Source organism: Conger conger, chromosome 3, assembly GCF_963514075.1.
Source record: "Conger conger chromosome 3, fConCon1.1, whole genome shotgun sequence".
In the NCBI taxonomy this organism is placed as follows: Eukaryota; Metazoa; Chordata; class Actinopteri; order Anguilliformes; family Congridae; genus Conger; species Conger conger.
The window spans coordinates 21,168,740-21,189,207 of record NC_083762.1 but is presented as its reverse complement, the minus strand read 5'-3'; the positions used below and the strand labels follow the sequence as shown (position 1 = coordinate 21,189,207).

Below are 20,468 nucleotides of genomic sequence, written 5' to 3'. Positions count from 1 at the left end.
TGGCATAACGATAACAGTATAATAATTAAATCATATATAAATAAGCAAAATACTAATTGGATATTGTTGTTGTAACATAATTTATATGCTTAAGATTGTGGCTGGTAGAAATTCTAAGGTTAACAACATGTTTAAACGTGAAATGCTTAATGAACATCATTTCCCAGAAGGCTACAGCGGGACAGTCCTCTGGTAAAATGGTCGTAACTAGAAAACATTTAATAAATTATTCGATCCAGTAGATTCGAGCCATATCGTTTTGAAAGTCGGTCACCATAGAAAATGATGTATCTTTGGAGATTTATATAGATGAATAACAAACGTATCCAAATGATTTTGGTAATTATTCAGTTCATAATGCCAGAGCAGAACTAAATGGTAGAAATATTGTTCGCTTTTACCCGAGGAGTGTTTTTAGTGTGACACCCTTGTGTCCAGAACAACTTGATATCAACATTACGCTTATACGAAATTTGTGTTATTCATTCTAAACAGTTGGTTAGCTAACGAGTTAACTAGAGCTAAATGAGTAGTAAAAGCGACTCCCACAATGGCAACCGTTCCGAGCGTAACGTGGCTTACATTTACAGTTCACAGTATATCGAAACTTGCGATTCACTATCAAAAGTCCCAAACAGGGTAAGTTATGAATTGGTTCACGTGGGAAATAAGATAGATAAGTTACCATTAGCTAGCTAATCAAAACAGTCACTAGTGTAAACAATTACCCATCTAGAATGATCATGAGGAAATGTATCGCTAAGCATTTGCTATCTTGCGTGCTAAATATAAGTATGCTTTCTCCAATCATTATTCTTATTGTAGGCAAGTATGGTGCACTCTCTAATAGAAGCCTATGGATTACTGAAACATATGAGGTACGTTCGCTCGTCCGAGTGAAGTTTTAAATATATTCGAGCCTGGTTAACTGTGCTGCACAATGCAAAAAATGATGCATTGATTGCAGTGATTGTAGCTATCTTTGTTTTGTCCTCCAGCCTTGAATCTAATGGCAAACGATACGAACCACAACATTGTGGTCCCCTCAAATACGAAAGTATACATGATGGACTCCAGAATTGACTCCAGATCCTCAAACATCAGTTGTACAAAACCATCACTATCCTGCCACCATGTTTCATGTTGTCAAGCTGTATATGAGGATTCTTCCATGTTAATTATCTTATCGATTTTAATGTGAGAATTAGATTGGAGGAACCTCACCAGTACACGATTAACAAAAGTTGTTAAAATGTTTGTGTTATTTCGTAGGTCACATTATCTATCATCAAATTGCCTTTTGTGCCAAAAACAAGAACTTAGCTGGTGTGAGGCACTTCCTTCACTACACTGTATCCGTTACATACCTCACCACTTTTCTGTTATATGGTTTGCACAATCTGTGGTCTGCTGAGAACTGTCTGTGAATAATTTTCTCTTTACCAGTGTGGTGAAACCGCGTGTAGCAACCATGGAGGATATGGCAGTCTTTCACACGGAATCATACCTGGAGCACCTGCATAAGATCAGTGAAGAGGGGGACAATGATGATCCTCAGTCTGTTGACTTTGGTCTTGGTAAGCTGAAGGCGTGCGGTAACAGCTCTAGAATGCATATGGGCCACTTCTGGGTGACAGATTTGATAACTATTCTTCAGATTCTGCAAAAGTATTTCTACTGTAAAAATAAATGAAGACTAGGGATACTCAAAACTGGCCCTCAAGGGTCGAGGCCAGTAGTACTGCTGGTTTTCTCTTCTGCCTGATGGTCCATAGTCACTGTCAATGTCACTGATTGGCCAAAAATGACAGTCACTCATATTAGTGGTCCCCAGGACCAGATTTGAGTGTCCCTGCCAAAGACTGACACTGCAAAAACTGTCTTTTAACAAGTTAGTGTTAGTCTTGTAATGAGACTTAAAATCTTTATTATTTTCTCTCAAGTAGAAAATATTAGCTTGTTTTAAGTTGCTTTTTGCTTTCCATGTTAAATTGTTTTACCCCATTGGCAAATCTTGAAATTAGTCAAACTGTCTCACGGCATTGGCTATTGTCTTATTTAACAAAAAGTAATATAAATAATATTTAACGTCTCAATATAAGAAAAAATACGTAAGTTGACTATTTATTGGTTTTTGCAGTGCAAGGTGTATCTGGGCCATGGTCATTCTGTACCACTCATATCTATTTCCGAATGGTGCAAGCACACTAACAAAGTAATAGGAATACTTCCCCTGAGGATCTCTGGGGATCTGCTTTACAATGAAGAGGGGGGACATTCATCTGAGCCAGCACCACTGTGTAGCACCCACCTGGATGATGCACAGCAGTCATTTTGTGACAGGAAGCCCACTATACTTCTGTCGGAGGCATTGTGAAGACAAAATGTGGGATTTTGTTTAGACTCCCATGAGAGTGGCAGGTCGGGGATTTGGAAGTCACCCGTTATAGAACACCTATTGTCATTAGTGACTGTACAGAATTCATTGCCTTCACTCCTTTTATCCAATCACTTGTCAGCCACATTGACATATTTCAAGAGCTTGCACAACCATTGTGTTTACTTTTACTGAACTCCCTGTTAATGTTGGGAAATGCATTAATTGATTCGTTTATATGCATATTTCCTTGGGTGAAAGTGGGAATAATCGACTCAGCCACACAATGCTCTCAGTGCTCTCATTCAGACTGTAGAGGGCACACTTCAGCCAAAATCCAGCACCAGCACATTAACATGCAGTTGACTTCAGGATGTTTTTCAAACTGTTTTCCGTCAAAGCGGAGCCACACGTGCGCAGGGTAATGCGCATAGTGAGTTTTTATTGGCAAACCTCACAGATTATTTACAATCTCCTACTGATAAAGCGTGACACTCAAGCCTTTTCTCTTTTGTCTTAAATGTCAACACTAGCAGCATGCTTCTAGAAGAGGAAACCCAAAAAAAAGCAAAGCACAACCAGGAACTATTGTTACGGGCTGGAAAATGTGTGCCTTTTGCCAAAATGTCTATTTCAAATGACCCAGTCTCCATCTCTTTTGTTTCTTTTCTTTCAAATTTGTCTCTTCCTCAACCGCCCTTCCTCTTGTGCTGTCTCGCGCCCGCGCTCTCAGGTTACGACTGCCCAGTGGTGGAGGGTATTTTTGACTATGCCGCGGCGGTAGGCGGAGCCACCTTGACGGCGGCCCAGTGCCTCCTTGATGGGAAGTGCAAAGTGGCAATCAACTGGGCCGGGGGCTGGCACCACGCCAAGAAGTAAGAGGAATTAGCCAACGGTCAAATTACACTCACAACAAATACACACAGCAACAAATGATATTGTTTCTTGCCTATGTGTTGTTCAAGATAGTCTGTCTCTGTCTGAAATTAGCCATTGAGCCAACTTGAAGCATTTCAGTGATATTATCCTGCAGCACCCTGGCCATGCAGTGGATAGTGGGCGTGTGAACGGGCATGGTGTGGGTGAGGGTGAGTTTGTGAATACACACGGAGCCGTTATCCGGACCCCACAGAGCACGGATGAGCTATGCGGGCTTCATTTGGTCAGCTTCCGTTCAGCGGCTCATAATTGTGGCCGTTGGCCGCACCTTTCAAAGGCCCTTAGTTCTGCCGTGGCCCTGGTGGCGACGGTCAAGTGAGTGGGGCTCTTTGTGAAGGGCCTCTGCCACAGCAGCTGCCCTCTGCTGCTCCCTTCCCAGAATCCCCGGGCTCTCCCCGCACATGTGTCCTCCTCGCTTTTATAACAAGAAGCCCTTTCATCACTCGAGGTCTTTCCCCCCTGTTCGGTTGTGATCCAGAAGCCTCGCTTGTGTAAAAGGGCTCCTTGGGGCTTTTATTTGGAAGTGAGGGCCTTTGCCCTTTGACCCGCCGCGGTTCTTGCGGGGCTCCCCTTCGCGCTCCGGCCCTAACCCTCGTCACCCCTCGGCCCTCTCCCTCGATTGGACGCTTCCACGCCGCGGCATAGCGACCAGCACAGTGCCTGCTTTCAGCGCCATGACCAGTCCTCATCCGCCGCCCTGAAGGCCAGCTTTGTTCCACTGTCACTCTGTCTTCCCCGCTCCAAAGTCACTGTACACCACAGCCAGATTCGCCCTAGCTATCGCTGAAAGCAAGTCAGTCACCTTCTACTAGAAATAATATGAGGAGACTGTCTTGACATGGCAACAAGACAAGAACCTGGGCATGTGTGGCATATTATATAATATGACCAAAGATAATTTTTTATTTAGCTGTCATAAAATACAGGATGAAAAGTGTAATTCCAAAGACCACACACAACCATTCAACCAGGCACAGAACACTTATACAAAGTCAATTAATGCAACCCACAGAATACAACCTCCTACAGTCAAAAACAATTACACTCATCGGTCACAGTACAGTGAAAAACAGTTTTAAAACTATGCAAGGATTGGGTACTTGTTCCTCTAGTTTAATTTTGTTTAGTAAATTATTCCACCTACAAGGTGCAGTCAGAAAATGCAAAAAACCATGAATACCTTTGAAACAACGCGATGAATAGTTATTCAATTATAATAACTTAAATTATTCAGTGCTTTTGTTGCAGGTTCACAAAGCACTTAACGGGAATGTAAAAGAGAGTGAGACAATGTGATGATGTACAGTGTGTACAAAGGGCACCAATAGAGAAAAATCTGATCTGAAAAATTAAAAAGTAAATTATAGCATCCGTTGGAATTGCTTCCCTTTCCTTTAGAATTGTATTTTGTGGACTGGACCTTTTCTGGTGTGCACTGTTGTAAAGCTGTATTCTTTCACTATATAATTACACCTATTTAACTTTAGCTTGTTATGTACCTCGCGTGGCGGCTAGAATAGCTGTAGGCTTCTGCGGTTTGCGTGGACTCTGCGAAAGGGCTTTCTCTCGCACGCAGGGACGAGGCCTCTGGTTTCTGCTATATCAACGATGCCGTGCTGGGCATTCTGAAGCTGAGGGAGAAGTATGAGAGAGTGCTGTACGTGGACGTGGACCTGCACCACGGCGATGGTAACCATAACAACCTCATACCGATAGCGTGCCTACACAAACTGAGATAACGGTTACTGTTAACCCTGTTTCATTTGCGATAAAAACAGCGATAAAAGATTTGGGAGTGAATCAGATAAAGTGACGAGTCAGCTGATATGACACTGATATCACAGAGCTGCAAGGCTCGATCGCTGAAGTGATTACCTGGATGTGGCCTTTTATTGTCTCCGTTGTTTTTCTGTGTCGGTCGAGGGTAATGGTTTGTTTCCATGGTGACAGGTGTGGAGGACGCTTTCAGTTTCACATCTAAAGTCATGACCGTGTCACTGCACAAGTTCTCTCCTGGCTTCTTCCCAGGTGAGTCCCAGCACAAAGTCCTCATTCTGCTCATGGTACAGCTATCTACAGCTATTTACAGCAGAGCTTAGGCTGTGTATATTTTGTAAATTGGGGAAAATGAATATATTCAGTAATGAGTGGGGATTATTCAGAAGCTACGATAAACAAATTTAACTTCAAAGCGTGTGAACTGATATCTTCCATCACTTTCAAAGTGTCTCAGGTGTTTCTCTGAGGTGTTCATGGGAGTTGAAGGTCCAGAACTAGATAAAATGCCATTTGCTACCTTTACCTGTGGACTTCATTGGTCAACTCAAACTCAAAGTTGTGATTGACACCATGTTCCTGCAGGAACTGGAGAGCTGTGTGATACTGGACTTGGGAAAGGACGCTGGTACACTGTTAACGTTCCCCTGGAGGATGGCATTGGAGATGATAGATACTTCCAGGTGTTCACCAGGTCAGTTTGTCAGTTTCCTGCAGTATTAGAAAGATAGAAAAGTCCAACCAATTCCAAACTATCTATTAGTCAGTTTATTTACTTTTGTATTGTTGATGATTGTAGGTAAATAATTTAAACTATTTCAATATGTTCCACATTTCAATTGTGGCTATAAAAATCTACACAAAATGTTTCATGTGTGACCCTGCAGTATCTGTGTTTGAGTTGTGTCAGTCTCACTTGCACACACACATAATATCTCTGATATATAATCTATCCATGCCTGTTTGGTTACCTCACTGGCATGTAACATGTAACTGTTCTGAATGTCTTTTAGTGTTATACAGGAAGTGCGTGCGCTGTTTAACCCGGAAGCAGTTGTGATGCAGCTGGGAGCAGACACCATGGCCGGGGACCCCATGTGCTCCTTCAATATGACCCCTGTGGGTGTTGGGAAGTGCCTGTGCTACGTACTGGAGTGGGATCTACCGACACTGCTGCTCGGAGGAGGTGTGTGTGTGTGTGTGTGTGCGCATATGTTATTGTTGTACTCAGGGTATTCTAGCTGCCAACTGTGGTATGCTAAGTTTGGAAGTTGATGGTATTCTTCAAGGGTTCCGATTTTATCTGTATGGTTACACTAGGACTCGGAACTGCACTGTCCTCTCAGGTCCGCACTTGTACTTGTGTTTGATCTGCACTTTGTTGTACGTCGCTCTGGATAAGAGAATCTGCTAAATACCTTGTAATGTAATGTAATGTTTATGTGTATGTGTGTGCGCACACTTGCATGTATATCTGTGCACTAGCGCTCGTCTTTGCTTCCAGGCTTTTCGATATGGGAAACAGTCCAGCGAAATCTGGCATAAATATTTCCAGTCACAATGTCTTGATAGAAAATGTCTCGAGAGACATCAATAGACAAGGCTTCAGTGACAGAGCCCTCCTTTTCTCACCACAACCATCTCTTGTCCCTTCCAGCTTTCAGCCAGACTGCTACCATTTCCCGAAAAGACCATCAGCGTGTCATTAATTTAAAAAAAAGATAACTTAGTGATTTTATCCCTTCATGAGCCTTTTTTTTCCCCCTCCTTTTTAAAATGAGCTCTCTACTCCAGGCCCCTTATCCATGGAACAGATGAAAGCTTCTAATTAGACCTGCACAAAGAGGCCATTTTACTGACTTCAGTCCCTTCTCTCCCTCTCTCTCTCTCTCTCTGCCGCTCTCTACCTCTCCGTTCTCTCTCTCACCTCCTCTCGGAGACAGGCGGCTACAACCTTGCCAACACCGCCCGATGCTGGACCTATCTGACGGGCGCGGTGCTGGGCCAAGCGCTTCCCTCGGAGATACCGGACCATGAGGTAAAGAACCAGCGCCGAACCCTTGAATCCCCCCTCCTCCCCCCCACTCCATCTGCGCTGAGTCACTCGCTCTAATCAAAGACGCCCGAGCGCCTCTCAATAAACGGGTTTGTTTTCAGGTGCTCACCGGGGGGCGGGGGGTGACTGGGGGGAACAATACCACTCTGTCCCTGCAGACTGACACAGGGGAGCTTGTGTTTTCCTCTCCCACACGTCTTTCTTGGACAAACCTTGTGAGCTCTATTCCAAAAGTTTTTTTTAAGTTGTTTTTTTTTTTTTGTGTTGGAAGGAGGATTGTAAATTCCCAGATAATTACCTTGGAGGAGAGAGGGAGCGGTGTGTGTGTGTGGGGAGGGGGGAGGGAGGGCGGTGTACAGTCACTGTCAGATATCTCTCTTACCAGCCACACAAAGAGGGTCTTTTTATTGTAATTGGGGGTTTTTGTGGTCAACTAAATAAAAGATGTGGTTGTTTCTCCGCTTCCAACCTTTAACCCTTGTGAGACCTGTGACCTCATTAAGGCACGCACATGAAAACAAGGCCGCTTCAGTGACCTTGGATGCTCAGGCGGCTAACGAAGCTACAGCGCCGATACAAACCAGGAAACGTTCAACGAGTGCCACGCACAATCACACTTTCTTCCTGACATATTTACCCATATTCAACTTTAGTGAACTCAAGCGGTAGAACTCTTAATATAGAAGTATAGTGTTATATAAAAAGATGAGTCGTCATGCGGAATGGGTTTGTGTATATTAAGATGGGTTTTTTAAATTTGAACTTACTGTAGATCAGTTAGCTTGTGGAAGCAAAGTCTGTTACTAATAAAAGTTTATATAACCTTTATGAAACATATTTTAGTGTGCGGTACAGATAGTGATCAAAACATGTCTCCCCTTGTTTTGGTGAGTGGGCAGTGGTATACATCCTGTAATGATGAATTGCTCAAACTGAGACATTCCAGAATGTTCTCCTCACAACATGCCTGCAAAACAAAATGTTTTTTTTTGTCTTTTCCTCATCCTAAAGCTTTCATCATCAGTACATACATTTTAAACCTAAATCCCAATACAATACTTAGTTGAATTAAGATGGCTGCTGTCAACTAACAGAGGGAGGCTATGCTATGAGCTATCCTAGCAGCTATGACAGTTTATTTATTTATTTATTTATTTATTTTATACAAGCACACTTTCAGCTCATGCTGTAGCACAGGAACACAGTATATTCTGATTTAGCCAATTTTTGTATGAATGTCAGTCCTCACTTCCCCCCTGGAATAGAAGGGGGCTGGAAGAATATGAAATAAGATTTGTTGTACATGACACAGTCTCATTCTCTGTCCTTTATTTTGTGAGCTCACAGACAATAGCTGGCAGTGACCGTAGGCCTCGATACCACCTACGGTGCCACAGTGGAGTGTTATTTCCCCACAGTCACACCCCTCCTTCTCCAAAGCTTTTGTGTCTGCGATCTCTTTTCAGGGACATGTGAACCACACTCAGATGGAGACAGCCAGGACGAGTCCAATCTCTTATGCTTACTCTCTCTCTCTCTCCTCTTCTCTCTCTCCCCCTCTGCCCCGCTCCCTTTTGTCCTTCATGCCTCTCGATCAAAGAACAAGCCCCCTCCTCCTCCTCCTCCTCCCATTGAACTACCCCCCCCTGCCCCAACCACTACCACTATCATTGTCTGCCCGTTTACTCCAAACAAAACACAATTTAACTGTGGCTGGCCTTGGGAAGCCAAAGAGAGCGGGCGTGTAGGAGAGGGAGAAGTAGCCTTTAGCTGTGGTGTCCAGAGTGGGGAGGGGGGTGGGACACAAAAAGGACTTTGTACCTGACGGGCAATTCCTGCCTGCCTCCCCAGCTGCTGCCTGCGGGCTCACAGAGGCCCGTCAAGGCAGGACCGAGGCAACAGGCCCAACAATGGAGCCAGAGACAGGGGCACACAAGGGGCTCATTGAGACCCTTAAATTGGGAACGTCTCTCAAAAAAAAACAGAAGCCGCTGTCTTATTGGAGGAGATGGGGTTCCCCGTCTGCGTCCCCGTTTTCAAGGGACGGTCAATGGTGGAAAGGGTCTTTAGGATGTGTGTAGGATTGGGTTCTTTCATAAGCATATGAATACCGTTGGCACTGAGAGTCTGAAATGCAGTTGGGTTGGTATCGGTGCCTGATTGTCTGTATTAGCAGCCACGCGTTCCCAGCGAAGGCAGCGTTTATTTACCCGAGCGCTGTTCACGGACGAGTCCGGAGCTGAAGTTCCACCTCATGTGGAGCGATGTTATGCTCGCCTCGAACATGCTGAAACAATCAGTGGAAAATGCAGGTGCGAGTGAAGTAGTGCCAGACCCCGGTTTGAAGTCTCGCCTGTCCGTGCGTGAGTCAGAGTTCCACCCGCTCCAGGCTCCAGGTTTTCCCCTCTCGCAGTCGTTCCTCAGAGGGGAAGTGGCTTTGTGTTTGCGGTTTGTGGGTGATGCGCAGGTGGGCTAATATAACGTCGTGTGAACTGACATCCTCTGTCACTGTGCAGTTCTCATCTCCCCCTGTAGGCCAATGAATGTCATTCTTATCTAAGTCTGCCACTGATCTCCTGTCACACACACACACACACACACACACACACACACACAGCGTTACACACACGTACAGTCTATGGAAAATATAAACATTGCATATTACAGCAGCTTTCACTAGTTTTATAGCTGTTTAATAGAATGTATCTAATTTTTAAAGATTAAAATGGCACATGGACAAGTTTTGACTGCTCTTACAGAATATAGACTTAAGACTTAAATCGCATGACAGGCAGTGTTGTATTTACATTTTGTTCACCCACACATATCATAAATGCTTGTCATTGAGTATGTTTCCTTTAGCAGTATGGCATAGACTGCTCAGAATGTGAGCTTTGACCTGCGGTCCTCTACTGTTGCTGTACTTCAGCACCTAGTTTTTACAGTGAGTTTTCTCTGTCTGGAAATAAATTTTAAAAAGTAAAATGATAAAATATATAATTTCTAAACATGGGAGCAGTGAGCACTGCTCTGTGCAATGCCAGTCACAGATTGTAATGGTGACTGTCAGCAGTGCACTGTGACCCACATTTGGGCCAGCTCACTGTGGCACCAGGGCTCCATTCCATCTACCCACATTCTCTGTGTCCGGCCGTTTGAATACTGCACATCCGTTGCCATTTTAAAACTTGTTTTTGCTGATTTCCGCTGCGCGATTCCCAGCGCAACCCTGGTGGGAAAACAAACGCGGAGCTCCCAGCGTCCCTCCCTCTTTTATTCTCCTTCCCAAGAGCTCCGGAGCTGAGGCCTTTGGGTGGAATGGGGGGGGGGGGGGGGGGGGGGTGAAAGAGAGCGAATTGGGATCATTTCCCTCCATTGTGTGACCGCTGTCAGGCCCGGGAGAAGACTCCCCTGGAAGAGGAGCCAGAGCTGGGTTGAAAAGGGAGAGTCGGACGGGGCCGCGACAATGGCAGGCTGACCCCTCACGACGCACTGTCAGTCCCCGGCCGACAGCTGTGTCCACGCAATCCCAAACGCTCCTAACGGGATTACGCCGAGTAACCCTTCCTGTGTGAAGAGGGAGGAGAGCCCCCCCCCCGAGTCAGGGCTGGCTGCTGGTGTAAACGCTCTCTGCATTCAGCCATACGTGGGCTACACAGTTACGCTTTTAAATGTTTTTTGTTTTGTGTGCGTACTTCAAAGACCTTTTAATTGTGCGGGATTCGCAGGGGCTGACACCCCCCCCAGTTCATTCTTGTTTTGGGCTGCCAAAATCTTCATCAGCCCTGCCCAGAATAAGCAAATGCTACTCTCGCATGTAAAATAAAGACTTATTTGCATCGTACAGTAAGCATTATTAAGGTAAAAATGTAGGTATAACTCAAAGCTAGATTGTGACACTTTGCCTTTAATGCTGATTCTGAAACATGGTTTTCTGGTGATTGTAACACCAGCTGCTTTTTAACAAGCAGACAAGCTTGTGTCTGTGGTAAGGAACGGGTGGAGGCTTGGATCGCAACCCAGCTCTTGTTAATGGTGTTACGCTGATATTTTTTATTTCTTCTTTGTACTTGCTGTACTTCGTGTTTTTACATGTACGGCGTATTAGTCATCTCGCTGTCCCCATTTCCACCGGTCTGGGTAGCGTCTCTGAAGCAGTTTGCGTCTGTGTTTTCCCAGTCCTCTGATTGTTTGAGCAGATAGGGCTGCTGGTCAGCCCAGGCCGAGTTGGAGAGGAAGCTATAGGGATGGGTGCGTGCTGCAGTGTATTGTTGGAGAACCTGCCCTGCACTCAGGTGCTCCTCCCTGCAGGGCTCCAGTGGTCAGATGGGGTCTTTTATAGTGGGAATAACTGGGAGGCTAGCCCAGTCCCCATTCGACGGGGTCTTTTATAGTGGGAATAACTGGGAGGCTAGCCCAGTCCTCATTCGACGGGGTCTTTTATAGTAGTAATAACTGGGAGGCTAGCCCAGTCCTCATTCGACAGGGTCTTTTATAGTGGGAATAACTGGGAGGCTAGCCCAGTCCCCATTCAACGGGGTCTTTTATAGTGGGAATAACTGGGAGGCTAGCCCAGTCCTCATTGGACCGGGTCTTTTATAGTGGGAATAACTGAGAGGCTAGCCCAGTCCCCATTCGACGGGGTCTTTTATAGTGGGAATAACTGGGAGGCTAGCCCAGTCCCCATTCGACAGGGTCTTTTATAGTGGTAATAACTGGGAGGCTAGCCTAGTCCCCATTCGACGGGGTCTTTTATAGTGGGAATAACTGGGAGGCTAGCCCAGTGCCCGTTCGACAGGGTCTTTTATAGTGGGAATAACTGGAAGGCTAGCCCAGTCCTCATTCGACACAAACGTGTCTGTGGGGGGGGGGGGGGGGATTTGGCAAGGTTCATTCACTGTTGCTCTTGGATTTGAAAACAACATTGTCTCTGAAGGGATACACCAAGTCACAGGGTTTTTATGAATCACGCACTTTAGTAGATTTGTCATTTCATAGACCACTGTACAATAATACACTTCTTTGTTCCACATCATGGAAGAAAGAATACGGTTTTGTTCATTTCTAATTCACATTTTATCGATGTGCAACAAACAACAAACGCACTGTTTTGGTGGAATAAATTGCCCCCTTCTCCTGCGGACCTGAGAATCAGGGGCGCTTCTGCTGTACATGCCTTTTGTCCGTCAGTTGCTTCTGATTAGCAGGTGAGCTAATTCCTGCTGTTTTTAGGAGGTCTCCGTTTCCTTGGAAAGCAGCTCGGCCGGTGGCAGGCAGGATCGAGGAAGGACGCTCTGTACAGAAGGGATGCAGGATTGTGGCCCTAGGCGTGTTGCCATCAGTGTTCAGATTGGATGCTGAGAAGTATCCGGCCCCCAGAACTTCCTCCCCTGGCCCGGGCGTGTCCCCCTCTGCCGGCCGGGGAAGTGGCATGCACCCAAAAGGCCCGGGCTGAATAAATAACGGAAATAGCAGGAATGGAGCTGACGGGGGCGGGGCGGGGGCATTGCTGGGGTAGTATTGTCAGTGGTCATATCAGAACGGCTGATGAGACAGTTACGAGTCAGAGAGAACATGGTGTCTGGACAATGGAGGATTTTTTCTTTTTTTCTTTTTACTCTGGAGAACAATTCCTCTTTTGTTTTGTTCGAATTTGATCCAACATGGATATCACGCCATTATTATGAAAGTTATTGCTCTAGTTATTTTGAGTAATTCAAAAAAATTATCTGCAAAATCCCGGTTCCTTTTGGCAATTAATGAACTTTCTCAAAATAAACACTTAAAACAAATGGGCAAGTTTTAAAAATAAATAAGGAAGAGTACACAGTATATCATTTGGATGTACTTGTTTGTTTGGACTGAAGCCTGATATGAGCAGAGTGGTGGAATCAGACGGTTCCCAACCCCCCGTTTCACATTTGGTCTTGATCTGGTCCAAGCCAAACACCCGACATGGCTGCTCCTCGTCCTGCCTCGGTTTGACTCGCACGCTGCGGGGAACTCAGGTTCATGGGAAACCTGGAGGGCTCATGTTTACTGCCAGTCTGTGTGCGCACTTAGTGAATGTTAGAATGTATGCTAGCGTGTAAAGTGCTCAGATATACTGGACTGCCAGAGGAGCGTCAGGTCAAAGGACCGTTGGTTAGGTCAGACAAAATGGAGACTAGAAAACCAGAGTGCGGTCCAGTGTTTGGTGAACTTACTGCGGCTCCAGCGTTTTGGCCAAAAACAGACATCCCCAAAATGAGATTGTCAGCCTTTTATACAGTTTGCTGTGCTCATGTTCAATTTAAAGCTCTCATTTGGGAAAGAGAGAACATCTGTTTTAACTGTTACCTAATTCTCTCTGTTTTCGCTGTTATTCGTGACAAGTTCTGGCTGAACCCAAGCGTACAGTATACAGAGACACTGAGTTTTTATACAGCTCACTATCTTGCTAGTTCCCCCCTCAGTGTAGGGAATTCTTTGTATTGTTGCAGTCTAAGTTATGTAAATAAAGGCCACATGAGCTCGGCGTGATCACAGCGTTTCAAATAAATGAAATGCAGTTTATTTTCCTTCAGAGTATGGGACAGAACGTAGCTCATTTTTCCAGTCCCATCTTCTTGAGAACATTCTTAAAGGGGCAGCTTGAAACTGTTTCACTTGCCTCTGCATGAACTATGAAATGAAAGGTCAGAGTAGTTGTGTTGTCGTTGGTGCATATAGTGTTTCACAAATACTGCTTTACATTCCCCTTTTCCACACGTTTAAGCCTATCGATTGCCAATATTTTAGTTGTGTTCTTTTTAATGGTTGTCCTGGGAGTTGACTGTTTGTCAGGGCCCTTATCTGCTCATGGCTGCAGTGCTGTGTTGTGATTGGAAAGTTCTAGAGCGTTTGTTGCTCTTCAGTTCTTCACAGAGTATGGGCCGGACTACTCCCTGGAGATCAGCCCGAGCTGTCGACCCGACCGCAACGAGACCCAGCATCTGGACCGGGTCATCAGCACCATTAAAGGTAATCAATAAAAATATGAACGATTATAAAAAAAGAACAAATCTTGATATTTAAAATGTTGAATAAATATCTGATAGAAAATGGCATATTGTTCAATTTGTGTGTGCTTTTTCATTGCATTGATCAGTTGCTACTTGTACTAATTGGGAGCGGTAAAGTAAACCGTTATGAAAGTGTTGTTTGGGCGGGTTTCATGGAGAGGGGAGAGAGGACAAGCAAAGCTCCAGCAGCTTTCTGGAGGAGGCAGGAGCAGAAACGGCCCTGGGTCCATATGGCCTCAAAGCTGGTGCAGCTGGGGGTGTCCTCGGGGCCCCCAGGGAACGCAAAAACTCCTGACTCCTTCAATCCCCCCTCACCGCCCGTGACGTCTCCCCCCCTGGGGAACGTCCGGACCAACTGCCATTCCCAACCGGACCTGAGCACTTGTGGAAAATAACGGTTTCTGGCGCGTCTGGTAAATAAATCCCGGAGCATGAGACCGCAGCAGTGCTCCAGTGGAGGGGATGAGAGGAACAGCCCAGAGTCACTCGGGGGGGGGGGGCGGGGCTTGCGGGCGACCGTCTCACCCGAGTCTCACCCTCCGACCCGCGCTTCACTCCGGGCCCCGCGTACCGCAAGGCTCCGGCCCCGCGCCCGACCCAGAGGAACACCGCCCCTCTCCCGCCGCCTCCCCGGGATGGCTCTGACCTCTCGTATTGAGGAGGGGAGTCTGGAGGAGGGGGGAAACGGGGGAAAATGAAACCCTTGAACGAAATGGAAAGCAGCCGGGAGCATATGCTGGCGGTCAGCGTCACATCTGCTCCCGCGCAAGTTCAGAGACGCTTTGTTTTGAAATTGAATTTATTTATATAGTTGTATGTATGCGACGTCTTTTTCTTCTCCTCTCGGCCCGAGGCTGTGCGGTTCTGCCGTTAACCCCGTCGTGTCTGTTTAGTGTTCTCTCTCTCTCTCTCCCTCTCTCCCTCTCCCTCTCTCCCTCTCTCGCTCACATCGGTGAATGGCAGTCTTTGATGCGAACAGAGAGCAGCCTGTCGGGTGAGCGCGAGTTCACTGACAGACCAGCGATGGGAGAGGGGGGGGCGGGGTTGCTGTGCAACAAATGGCAGCGTTTTTCGGGAAGGGGTTGAAGAACTCAAAGTCAGCGATGTCAGTTATTGAGCATCTCCTAACTGCCACACCGCTCTAGGCTCGCAGTGAGAACAGGTGAGCCAGCCTGTGGCCCCCTGTAGGTGAGCCAGCCTGTGGCCCCCTGCTGGTGAGCGAGCCTGTGGCCCCCAGCAGGTGAGCCAGCCTGTGGCCCCCTGCTGGTGAGCGAGCCTGTGGCCCCTGTGGCCCCCTGCGGGTGAGCAAGCCTGTGGCCCCCTGCTGGTGAGCGAGCCTGTGGCCCCTGTGGCCCCCTGCTGGTGAGCGAGCCTGTGGCCCCTGTGGCCCCCTGCGGGTGAGCAAGCCTGTGGCCCCCCTGCTGGTGAGCGTGCCTGTGGCCCCCTGCAGGTGAGTGAGCCTGTGGCCCCCTGCTGGTGAGCGAGCCTGTGGCCCCTGTGGCCCCCTGCGGGTGAGCAAGCCTGTGGCCCCCTGCAGGTCAGTGAGCCAGTGGCCCCCCTGTGGGTGAGCGAGCCTGTGACCCCCTGCAGGTGAGTGAGCCTGTGGCCCCCTGCAGGTGAGGAGCGAGCCTGTGGCCCCCCTGTGAGTGAGTGAGCCTTTGGCCCCCTTGTGAGTGAGTGAGCCTGTGTCCCCCTGCAGGTGAGGAGCGAGCCTGTGGCCCCTGCGGGTGAGCGAGCCTGTGGCCCCTGTAGATGAGCGAGCCTGTGGCCCCCTGCAGGTGAGGGCCCCTGTGTCCCCTGTGGCTCTGCGCTCCTCTCATTACAGAGGGCATCTTGTTTATTTTGGTTCCCGGTGCAGGCCATGCTCTGGCTGGCTGCCGCTCGTCCGGGGACTAATTAAAAGGGATTAGCATTAGCATTAGAATAACCGTCAGCTCAACCGCCCCGGCCGTTCTGGAGCTCTTCCTCCGGCCGCTGGGGAGGGCTCAAACCAGCGGGAGCCGCGCCCGCTTCAAGTGCTGTTTAAGAAGCCGAGCGGCCATGTTAGAACAAACAGGGCCAGGGCCGCCCTGTGCAGCTGTGCGTTCTCCCTCTGCTGCTTTCTCCACAAGCCGTCGATCAGAGCCACGCTACCCGCCAGCCAGCGCCTGCCAGGGCTCTCAGTCCACGGGAAACCAGCGAGTCGTTGTCCATAATTTGTAGACACACTGAACCGCAGTCCCAGAGTAGCAGTTTGCTCGACTGCTCTCCAGCAGTAAAGCTACAGGTCAGATGAAAAACATTGGACGTGCAATGGGATGTTGGACAAGCAGTGAAGTGTGCGGGTCATATAAATGGAAATTGGTCCCTGCTCGTCTTGCCTTATTGTCATCTACTGTACGTTTGCGCAAGGTCATATGTCACAAGCCACCTCAGATTGTACTTCTCTGTATTACAAAAAACAAATCACACTAAATCACTACAGCAGTGTGGCTTTTCTGCCCTTGTGAATTTCACCGTCTGTCAAAGACATTCCGTCTGCGGGGCAGAGGCGAATTTGAGTGACGAAATTAATTAAGCTACGTTTAATCGTGATTGGACAGCAGGTTTGGCGTTAACTTAAGGCTTTATCCGTTTTGTGAGCTGCGGTTTACGAGCTGTGGAAAGTGTCGCCGGGAGATTAGGGAGCGAAGGCGTGAGATTAGAGGGCGGCGGTGACCAGATGAAGCGATTGGAGGAAGCCAGCACCCGTGTGCTTCTGACAGCTTGCTCATTAAAGTCCCCACAAGGCTTCTCACGGTCGTGTGATGGCACACCAAAACACATCACAAAATGGCTGTGGCTGATTAGCACAGGTAATAAATGCTGGGCCCCATGGTTGTTCTGCTTTACCGGAATTGTGCTGCACATCTGGGGAACATTTACAAGATAAAAAAAGAGAGAGGGAGAGAATGAAAAAAGGACAATAAAAACCACACATGGTTGCTTTCGCTGACCCTGATTAGTATATGCTTGGGCAATTTAAATCCTCCTTGGCTCCGAGTGTTTTTAAATATATGCAGCAGGCTTGGTATAATGACAGGTTTATACAAAACACACCACACTGCAAACAAACAGGGAGGAAAATAATGAAGTAAAACGCTTGGAGTGTTTTGAAACGACGCCAATCCCAAATATTGATTCTGAAAATATTTTTTTGGTTATATAAAAAAAACAAAATCCTGATTATGCAAGCCTGTAATATGATTCATAACTAGGTATGTGATGTCAGTGTACCGTGTTTTCTGTTGTGGGGCAGAGGTCGGGATCTGTGTTTGTTTATTAAATTGTCCATTGTCGTAAAAGTCTCACAGCTCTGACAGATGCAACGTGCCACTCAAGTCTGGCTTGAATTGATATGGCATTTCTGTGCCAAATCAAATGGGCACCCATGCGCACAGGGCCGTGTCAGTCAATGTACGCTGGCCATTTATGTTTTTGCTTAAGTTGGAAAGGACTTTTCTTAATGCGTTCTGACAGACAGTGTTCAAAGTATGCTCAGTGACAAAAGAAACCGTATCATGGATTTCATTTAATGCTGCTCTTTCTTTTGTTGACTCTGTTTAAACAATAGGGACATCATTCATGCTGTGCTATGGCTGCTAAACTTGAATCATTTGCATATGATATGCGATACATATTTACATATCTGCGGTTTTCCTAAGGAAATTGTTCGCCCTGACACGTTTTGCATCTTTACAAAACTCTGACTCCGTCTCTGTCAGAGGTTCAAGCGCACAATCACATGCAACAGGTATAGCAAATAATGTACTATTCAGATATGGTGATGCCTTTACATATACAAGTCATCACTTATAATTGAGTCACAGGGTCAGAAAATACATCAAGGGATTTCTGGAGCCGTGCCAAAATGTATAATCCTTCGGATGCATGTTTCAAGTACTGACAATTATTTTTACGTGAAAATATGCAAGCACAATTGCACTGCACACAGAACTGCATTGACCAACAATAACATCTAACATTAAGAGCAGTGTTGAGTGAAAGGTAAAACTCCAAAAACAACTCCAAAATGATGTTCAAATGAGTGCATGCAAATTTGAATCAAAAGCTTTTCTGTTGTGCAGCCACACAGAAATGTTTTTGTATCTGTATTTGTGTGTGCCATTAATTTTTCCCCGTTTTTCTCCTCTGCCCCTTCTCTCCCTCTCTCTTGTTGTTTACAGGGAATCTGAAGAATGTAGTTTAAGACCAAGCTTCAGCTCCTATTTCGAAATCAGGCCAAGCTAATGAAGACAGTATGTGGAAGAGATTGCCAGAGGGAGCTTTGGAAAACATTACTTGAATGTTTCCAGGGGACTCTTTAATGGGTAAACGAGTATGCTGATTTTGCCCATTTAATTCTTTTTTTAAAGGGTGGGTGGTTTTTTTTATTGCAAGTCCTTTTTGGAACTAATATTAGATTAAACACACATACAAATATTATATGGAATCCATTTTAGCCATGTGTTCGGCGTAATGTTATGTTATGTGCTGCTTAAAACATGCAGACGGGGTTTAAGTGCTGTGTTAATGTCTTTTGAAATTGGTCGTTACTTGCCGGTGTCTTAGAGGGAGGCTTCGACACTGTGTGTTATGTAGTGATACTTTCCGATTGAAATGCAGATCAGATGTATGGACCAGCCCAGCCCCATCCTCGTGGATTTGACTTACCACACCCTGTGATAAGTGCTTTCGCTCCTCCTATCGGACAAAATCTGCTCTCTACAGCCAGGATATGCTGGATGACACCGAAGGCAAAACCTGGAATGTTTATTGGAATGACTAGTCCGCCAAAAGCCTTTGTGAGGTATGCTGGCCTATCAGCTGTGCTGAAAAGAGGAGCTAGATCCCAAGTGAAATCTGGGGCAGGGTACAGGTCCAAACTCTGGGGTTCAACAGGAAGTTCAGTGTCATGTGCTGTTGGGAAGAGATCGCTCTGTTGTTTTTCCGCAGATCAAACCCTAAGACAAATTAAACGACCACTTCCAGTCATTTCTGCATGTTCTTTTAAACAGGAACAGAGTAATGTGGTAACACTGTTTCACTAAACCTTGGAAATGATGTTTATGAATGCTTTTATTACATATTTCATCTGCTCTCACTGTGCGTATTTATTTAACAAAACCTTCATTTTTAAGTGAAAGACGATTGTACATTGACTAGAATAAAGGCCGGTGAAAGACATTGCATCGTAGTTGTCATCATTGTAGAGATGGTCTGCTGCGAATTGTTGATTTTAGATTCATAGAAGGTGGTTTATTTTAATGAAGCTGCAAGTGAAATTCAGTGATCATTAAATTAGTTCGTTATGAAGAAAAGATCTTGAACCCCTTTAAGAAAGACTCAGGAGGCGCATTAGCCTTCCACTGCAAGCTTAATTAAGGGTCTTTGATACAAGGAGACCGAAAACACTTGCGCCAGCGTGACGTCCCATTTTTATTGTAACAGCGTTAGAGGTGACGATGATGGCTTGGAAACAGTGGATGCCAATTCTACAAAAAACGGAAGGGAAAGGGCTATACACTTTGTGAGCATAAGAGTAATGAAATCCAGAGAGCTCAACACTGGCAGATTAATGAAAGAACGCAGTTTGTCAGCTTCCCCAGCCACCGTGCGCATGTATTTTCCAGTGTGCGGGTACTGTTAAAACATTACAGATGCAAAATATCCACTTTATTATGACAAATATAGTACTGTAATTATTATTCAGAACGTTGTTCGACATGGTGAGGCCGAGAAAAGCAGAGCGAGTGTCATGTTTGGAAGGCTCTGAGTCTAGAGTTCAGTGGAAATCTCATTTAATGGGACTATGGCGATTTGATTTGTGTCATGGGCTTTGCCTCAAAATTTAGCATTTCGTTTGTGTTGTATTGCTCATTATGGTACTAGCGTGTGCGTAAAATTCCATAGGTTGCATCACAACGTGCTCAACATTTTGACAAATCAGTGACAAATCATATCTTAATGTCCACGTTTTTTTAACTGTAAGACCGTTTTTATGTTAATTTATTTCCTGTGAAGCATTGAAAGATAAACACTGTTTATGTCCTGTGGCATATCGCAAGGGCCCCCGCCTCCTCCAACCTCTTTGTTTTGTTGAAGCTACATGAGCCCAGTTAGTGAATCACACACCTGTTCGTAAAGTTCTTTGTGACTAGCTAGCTACTTCCTAACGAATTTTATGCAAAGCAATCACATTTCCCTCTTTGGTTAAAGCGGTGATTGAATGGTTTACTCGTCTACCAGATAGCATACA

The 20,468-nt window shown here is 46.1% G+C and overlaps 1 protein-coding gene across 2 annotated transcripts; it reads left to right on the top strand.

Annotated features, from left to right (window-relative positions):
- Positions 1-274: 274 nt before the first annotated feature.
- hdac8 (histone deacetylase 8) lies at positions 275-19,396 on the top strand. 2 transcript variants are annotated; one of them, XR_009708196.1, is made up of 12 exons: positions 275-639; positions 826-878; positions 1,447-1,577; positions 3,111-3,252; positions 4,893-5,005; positions 5,267-5,344; positions 5,678-5,786; positions 6,106-6,278; positions 7,036-7,130; positions 14,045-14,150; positions 18,397-18,540; positions 18,836-19,396. XR_009708196.1 is itself a non-coding variant. In XM_061233370.1 (11 exons), exons 1-11 carry the CDS (start codon positions 526-528, stop codon positions 18,417-18,419), a joined length of 1,137 nt encoding a protein of 378 aa, XP_061089354.1. In that variant the 5' UTR covers positions 275-525; the 3' UTR covers positions 18,420-19,396. The 2 variants fall into 2 exon arrangements, 1 of the variants encoding a protein (XP_061089354.1); XM_061233370.1 differs by having other exon boundaries at positions 18,397-19,396.
- Positions 19,397-20,468: the final 1,072 nt, after the last annotated feature.

What these genes read in the sequence shown, in the direction of transcription:
- hdac8 (XM_061233370.1), top strand. Translation starts at nt 526, where the DNA reads ATGAGTAGTAAAAGCGACTCCCACAATGGCAACCGTTCCGAGCGTAAC. An exon ending in GACACTGCTGCTCGGAGGAG is followed by an intron (nt 6,279 to 7,035) that starts GTGTGTGTGTGT and finishes TCTCGGAGACAG; the next exon opens with GCGGCTACAACCTTGCCAAC. An exon ending in GGTCATCAGCACCATTAAAG is followed by an intron (nt 14,151 to 18,396) that starts GTAATCAATAAA and finishes TGTTGTTTACAG; the next exon opens with GGAATCTGAAGAATGTAGTT.